Below are 7287 nucleotides of genomic sequence, written 5' to 3'. Positions count from 1 at the left end.
GAACTAACCTCCTATACAATGACTTAAGAGAGAGCTGCGTGGATTTTGTGGAATTTCCTCATATTTAAATAATAGCAACTATGCCCTTCTAGCCATTATCAGAATTAGACTACAACCAATATCAAAATCTGGAGCTGTGTTTATAGCATTACTTAAAAGAGCCAAAGAATGATTGGAATTCTGCTACTACCTTTCACAACCCAAACAACAATGGCCTACACAATACACACATTTCAGAAGTAATAGGTTGGTAAAAAGCAATGTTTGATCACACAAACAAACACCAAAGGAAGCAGCGCAACATGGGACCACCATAACCAAAGCAGAGCTGCCCTGAATGCTGGTCTGGTGTGGTCTGGTCTGGTGTGGTCTGGTGTGGTATGGTGTGGTCTGGTCTGGTCTGGTATGGTGTGGTCTGGTCTGGTGTGGTCTGGTATGGTATGGTCTGGTCTGGTGTGGTCTGATGTGGTGTGGTGTGGTGCTGGTGTGGTCTGGTGTGGTCTGATGTGGTGTGGTCTGGTGTGGTCTAGTGTGGTCTGGTCGGGTGTGGTCTGATATGGTGTAGTCTAGTATGGTGTGGTCTGATGTTGTCTGGTCTGGTGTGGTGTGGTCTGGTGGTCTAGTATGGTGTGGTCTGATGTGGTCTGGTCTGGTGTGGCCTGGTCGGGTGTGGTCTGGTGGGGTCTGATGTGGTGTGGTCTGGTGTAGTCTGATGTGGTCTGGTCTGGTGTGGTCTGGTATGGTGTGGTGTGGTCTGGTATGGTGTGGTCTGGTGTGGTCTGATGTGGTCTGGTCTGGTGTGGTCTGGTATGGTGTGGTCTGCTGTGGTCTGATGTGGTGTGGTCTGGTATGGTTTGGTCTGGTGTGGTCTGATGTGGTCTGGTTTGGTGTGGTCTGGTATGGTGTGGTCTGGTATGGTCTGATGTGGTCTGGTCTGGTGTGGTCTGATATGGTATGGTCTGATGTGGTCTGGTCTGGTATGGTGTGGTCTGCTGTGGTCTGATGTGGTGTGGTCTGGTATGGTTTGGTCTGGTGTGGTCTGATGTGGTCTGGTTTGGTGTGGTCTGGTATGGTGTGGTGTGGTGTGGTGTGGTCTGGTGTGGTCTGGTCGGGTGTGGTCTGATGTGGTCTGGTTTGGTGTGGTCTGGTATGGTGTGGTCTGGTATGGTCTGATGTGGTCTGGTCTGGTGTGGTCTGGTATGGTATGGTCTGATGTGGTCTGGTCTGGTGTGGTCTGGTATGGTGTGGTCTGCTGTGGTCTGATGTGGTGTGGTCTGGTATGGTTTGGTCTGGTGTGGTCTGATGTGGTCTGGTTTGGTGTGGTCTGGTATGGTGTGGTGTGGTGTGGTGTGGTCTGGTCGGGTGTGGTCTGATGTGGTCTGGTTTGGTGTGGTCTGGTATGGTGTGGTCTGGTATGGTCTGATGTGGTCTGGTCTGGTGTGGTCTGGTATGGTATGGTCTTATGTGGTCTGGTCTGGTGTGGTCTGGTATGGTGTGGTCTGCTGTGGTCTGATGTGGTGTGGTCTGGTATGGTTTGGTCTGATGTGGTCTGATGTGGTCTGGTTTGGTGTGGTCTGGTATGGTGTGGTGTGGTGGTCTGGTGGTCTGGTGTGGTCTGGTCGGGTGTGGTCTGATGTGGTCTGGTTTGGTGTGGTCTGGTATGGTGTGGTGTGGTGTGGTGTGGTCTGGTGTGGTCTGGTGTGGTCTGGTCGGGTGTGGTCTGATGTGGTCTGGTTTGGTGTGGTCTGGTATGGTGTGGTGTGGTGTGGTCTGGTCTGGTCGGTGTGGTCTGATGTGGTCTGGTTTGGTGTGGTCTGGTATGGTGTGGTCTGGTATGGTCTGGTGTGGTCTGGTATGGTATGGTCTGATGTGGTCTGGTCTGGTGTGGTCTGGTATGGTGTGGTCTGCTGTGGTCTGATGTGGTGTGGTCTGGTATGGTTTGGTCTGGTGTGGTCTGATGTGGTCTGGTTTGGTGTGGTCTGGTATGGTGTGGTGTGGTGTGGTGTGGTCTGGTGTGGTCTGGTCGGGTGTGCCTTGAGGTTCCACTCTTTAATCAATAGGTGGATTAATTGCTAAAAGGATGGGGGTGGTGGGGGTTGTCAGAGTCCCAGGCAGGGGAGAGTTTTGAGGAGGGGGGAGAACAGGGGTAAAGGAAGGGGAGGCAGGATGGTGTTGACGGGCAGGGAAAGCTGGGGGGATTTGAATGTTGAGCGAAGCAGAGCATGAGTGGTGCAGAGTTTGCCCCCACCCTGGGTCACCTGGCAGCGCCGCTGTGTGGCAGGCCGTCAGATTAGTATCTGAGAGGGGGAGATAACAAGTTTATTGGCCCCTAGATGGGGCTGCTGGAGACGGGGAGGAAGGCGAGTGCAACCCAGAGGGGTGGGGGTGTTTGCGTTGGTTTTAACCTGGGGAGATAGATGCAGCCTGGCCCTTTGAAAGGCAACATGGTTAGAATACCAGCCTAAACTCCACCAGTCAGTACAGAGGCCCATCCATCACAGAAGCGGGCGGCGGCTTGCGACCTGGCTCAGAGAACACACACCCAGACCTCCAGCCTGATCCAGACAGACAGAGACAGAACACTAACATTGAGGTAAAAAGGGACAGACAGGCTGTGACCATTGGGACTTTATTCTCCTCACACTCACAAAGAAACACTAAAGTGGACATGCATATGCACACAGATATACAGTACATATCCTACACACATATGACATCACACCCAGTTAGGCAAGCAAACATAATATATGTAGTTCATAGACATTGCATTCTCTGTGCACGCGTTCAGGGTCTGACTGCATTAACTATGCATGTGTAGCCAAGGCACAGGGAGAAGATAAGGGGTTCGGATAAGAAAAATAGGGACTGTGTGAAAATGGGACAAACAGGCTGCAATGACAAATGGAACTAACAGGCTGCTATGACAAATGGAAGAAGTCGGATCAGCTGATGTAGAAGGTCAGAGACAAGCAGAGAGAGAGAGAGATCATGTTGGAAGGAAAGGGAGAGAAACACAAACATATCGTCTGCACTATTCAACTGTTAACAGTTGAAATCCCATGCTAACCCAACAAATGTTTCTTAAGGTGCCATTTGCAGTTGTTTCATCCATTGTTGGACAAATTTAGTATTCACATTGATTCTTGAAGAATTTAATTTATATGTCTAATGAGCTTAGTTCAACTGACTCCTTCAGAACCCAAAAGATAAGTATGTTTATCTCTGAAATGTGTAAACAATGTCAATGTATACAAACACTGTATAGCCACGAAACATGGTTAAAACCATAATGTTTGATATCATGGATGGTCAGTCCTTGCATCCATAGTTCTGTCTATGAATTTGGAGTTACATTTCTACAGCCTCATCCCTCAGCTTTCTACCAAATCAGTGGTAGTGTGTCCTCTTTGCTATTGTTTCTACTGTAGATTGCCCCTTTAAGAATGATCAAGCTTAAATGAAAGGAGAAATAAACACAAACACCCAGACACAAACTATCAAGACACACAACACATAAACACAAACACTCAAAGGGATTGCAGGGCCCTGTGGAACGGCACGTGAGTTCCCCTCTGTCAGCTGTGTTTGTGCTGAAGCAGGCGAGGGGCGCCCTGCACCTCCAAAAAAACTGAGCGAGAGAGCGGAGAGAGAGAGGCTGGGAGGGGAGAGAGGAGGGGTGCTCGGCAGAAAGGCCAAGGCCTGGAGAGAAGAGAAAAGAGCAGCCACAAAGCCGTCCTCCATAGAGAAAGGGAGGGGGTTGCTGGAACAATGCCCGCTCAGCTGCAGGTGCAGGGGCGCAGTCTGTGTGTGTGTGTGTGTGTGTGTGTGTGCCCTTTCTTTTTTGTGTTAATTGAGCTGATCTGTTGTCTTTTCACCACTGCAAGTTTAACTCTCAGATGATTAACATGTGGCCTTTCACAGCTCCTGAGCTCCTGAGCTCCTGAGTGAGTGTGTGAGTGTGTGTGTGTGTGCGTGTGTGCGTGTGTGCCTGTGTGCGTGTGTGTGTGTGTGTGCGTGTGCGCGTGTGCATGCGTGTGTGCGTGCATACGTGCGTGCATGTGTGCGAGATCGTGTGTGTGTGTGTGTGTGAGTGTGCGTGTGTGCATGCGTGTGTGCGTGCATACGTTCGTGCGTGTGTGCGAGATCGTGTGTGTGTGTGTGTGAGTGTGTGTGTGTGTGTGTGTGTGTGTGTGTGTGTGTGTGTGTGCGTGTGTGTGTGTGTGTGTGTGTGAGTGTGCTGGAGCTCCCTGTGTCTGTTCACAGAGTAATGACATGACATCAGGGGTGTGAAGACACAAGTAAACAGCGAGTGTTAACTTGATTTGCAGGACGGAGCAATGTTTAACACTTATTTGAATAAATGCATTATGTGAAACATGACCTAGAATTGACAGTGGACACATACATCAGTGAACCATCAGACGTCATAGCTTACTTTGGGGACTACATGTTCTAAAACAAATGCTGTAATTCAAATGTAATACTATACATTATATTTATTCATCAAAACGGAATTACCAGACTCGCAAATGTAAGAAAGAACACCATAAGGACTTCATAATAAGGACACAAAAAAACAGTGACAGAACAGTTTTTAGACCTGATGCCTATTAAGTTCAATGACAGCCTCCCCCTGGTGAAAGTCCAACCTTCACCCGCATAGGACAACACCAGGCTGGCTGGTCCTGTTTGGACAAGTGGTTTCGATCCCAGACATGAGGCATCACACAGGAGGATGGCTCCTTCTACTGCAGCCTGAGGGCTCAATACTACACACCACTGAACCTCTGTAGACAGACTACCACCAAACCACATGGCCATCTTATTAATGCATCTTTATGCATATGAAGCATAAACACAAATACATACACACACTCTTATGCATACTGTACACATACACACGCATGCACGCACGCACACGCACGCGCAAACACGCGCACACACACGCACGCGCACACACACACACACACACACACACACACACACACACACACACACACACACACACACACACACACACACACACACACACACACCTCAAAGTGAAGGCCCGAGGGCCATCGGCGGGGTGCACAGACAGACACAGAGAAGGAGAAACACAGGAACATGTGTAACACCTTAAAGAAGACTCACATCAGAGAGAAGTGTGTCCCCCGTTCCTCCCCCTGTCCCTCCCCCATTCCACACCTCTGCCCATCCCTTTCATAAGCGATTATTAGGAAAGAGCGAGGGGCAAGGGGTGAAGAGGAGGAGCTGCGATTGAACAGACAGCAACACTCACTTTTCCCTCTCTCGGCAGATATTACTGCTTAATTAAAAGGGCAGCATGTGCTAAGTATTATTCCAGCTGAGATTGTTATCAGTTCCTATGTAATACGATCCTGGCAGCCTCACAGCTACATTTCGAGCAAATTTCCTTCCTATTATTTTTTCTTATTTCCCTTTTGTCTGTTTTCTGCTGTCTGTACAATCTTTGCTTGTCTGCTCTGAGTGCATGTGTGTGTGTGTGCCTTGCATAATAAGTAGTTGAACACTTTGTAACTGAATGTATTCTCTTCAATAAATTACAACTTCGAGTTTTCCTCTGTGGTTCCTCATATACCAGTAAAACCTTTTAGAACATACTCAACATATCGGTGTGCATGCTGTATTCATTTACATGAATACTGTGAATCCCCCTTTAGTGTATCCCCCTTTCTTTTCTCTGACAGTTTTAAAACACAACAGATATTGAATAAATGTGCTCTGTCTGTTTTCCATGATGAATCATGTCCGCTCCTAATGCTGCAGATTCAGAGATGGTGAATGGGGTGTTTGGTTGCCTTCTAAAAAACAATTATTCAGCAACCCTATTCTTGGTAGGCAACAATATCGAGATTCTACGGAAACTATATATCACAGCAATGTTTTGTTCATGCAGTCATAAAATCCAGAACGCCCAGCACATTATTAAGTGTGTGTTCACCTAAATAGAGTCAACAATTGCAAAGAAAAGCACAAGAAAGTTCTAGTTATAGGACATGTGAGACTTCCAGAGATTAGTGCTACTTCTGACTGAAAACTACAGGGCCCCTATGTATTCTATGCATCATGTATCATGATTGGCCAAGCAGTCAGGCTTGCATTATTTCCAATAGAGTGTCTTTGAAATCAGACCAAATCATGGTAAATGAGTTTAATCCTGGACAAATCTGTCTCTCTCATGGGACATTTTCAGAGGTGTCAATCTGAGATAAGGCTCAGTGACAACAAAGCAGACCAAAACTCAGGGGATACAGTCAGCCTTTTGAAGGCAAGAAAGGAACACTCTACAGATACAGTACAGTTATATACAAGCAGAAAGGCTTCTTCTCTTTCCGTTAAACTGTAGAGAAAGAGGGAATGAAAGATGTGGCGTTCACCTAGACACCAAGCAGACGGTGATCTGAAAATATTTTGTTTTTATTCCCCAGGAGAGGAGGATGAATAATAAAAGTAGTCGTTGTCTATACACAATAAATCCCAAAATGTACATTTCAGTGCAAGAAGTCTCTACGCAAACACACACACACACACACACACACACACACACACACACACACACACACACACACACACACACACACACACACACACACACACACACACACACACACACACACACACACACACACACACACACACACACACACACACACACTCCACCTTTATAAAGTAGATGGAATCTATGGTCTTTGCAGATCACTACTGCCTTCTAATGGTTATGCCAGTAATTGCAGCTAAGAGGAGAGAAGTAATGTAATAGAGGCAGATTGAGTTTTGGAGAAACAAATCTGCAATGTTTCCGACATCACATAACAAACCTTAACATTCACAATAACTCATCATTCTGGTAAAAACTGTGGATTGACAGGACCAAAATCACTGTTTCGGTCATTCATTTCCCATAATTAAATATTATTTTATTTAACTAGGCAAGTCAGTTAAGAACAAATTCTTACAATGACGGTCTACCTCGGCCAAACCCTAACCTGGACAACGCTGGGCCAATTGTGTGCCGCCCTATGGGACTCCCAATCACAGCCGGATGTTATATAGCCTGGAATCAAACCAGGGTCTGTGGTGATGCCTCTAGCACTGAGATGCAGTGCCTTTGACCACTGCACCACTCAGAAGCACTTATACCAGACTCTCTGCTTATACCAGACTCTCTGCTTATACCAGACTCTCTGCTTATACCAGACTCTCTGCTTATACCAGACTCTCTGCTTATACCAGACTCTCTGATTATACCAGACTCTCTGCTTA

The 7287-nt window shown here is 47.1% G+C and overlaps 1 protein-coding gene across 1 annotated transcript in view; it reads right to left on the bottom strand.

The window, feature by feature from the left end:
• Positions 1-566: 566 nt before the first annotated feature.
• The window catches only part of LOC135559846 (uncharacterized), an 11860-nt gene continuing 5139 nt past the window's right edge, over positions 567-7287 (bottom strand). Inside the window, exons 2-4 of the mRNA XM_065000727.1 lie at positions 2249-2297; positions 994-2047; positions 567-734 (exon numbers count right to left, since the gene is read on the bottom strand). Coding sequence (XP_064856799.1) covers positions 567-734; positions 994-2047; positions 2249-2297 — 1271 coding nt within the window. The remainder of the gene's footprint in view (positions 735-993; positions 2048-2248; positions 2298-7287) is intronic.

This window comes from Oncorhynchus nerka, linkage group LG15, assembly GCF_034236695.1.
Source record: "Oncorhynchus nerka isolate Pitt River linkage group LG15, Oner_Uvic_2.0, whole genome shotgun sequence".
Lineage (NCBI taxonomy): Eukaryota > Metazoa > Chordata > Actinopteri > Salmoniformes > Salmonidae > Oncorhynchus > Oncorhynchus nerka.
The sequence above is the reverse complement of the archived record's forward strand: the minus strand, read 5'-3'. Positions and strand labels throughout refer to the sequence as shown.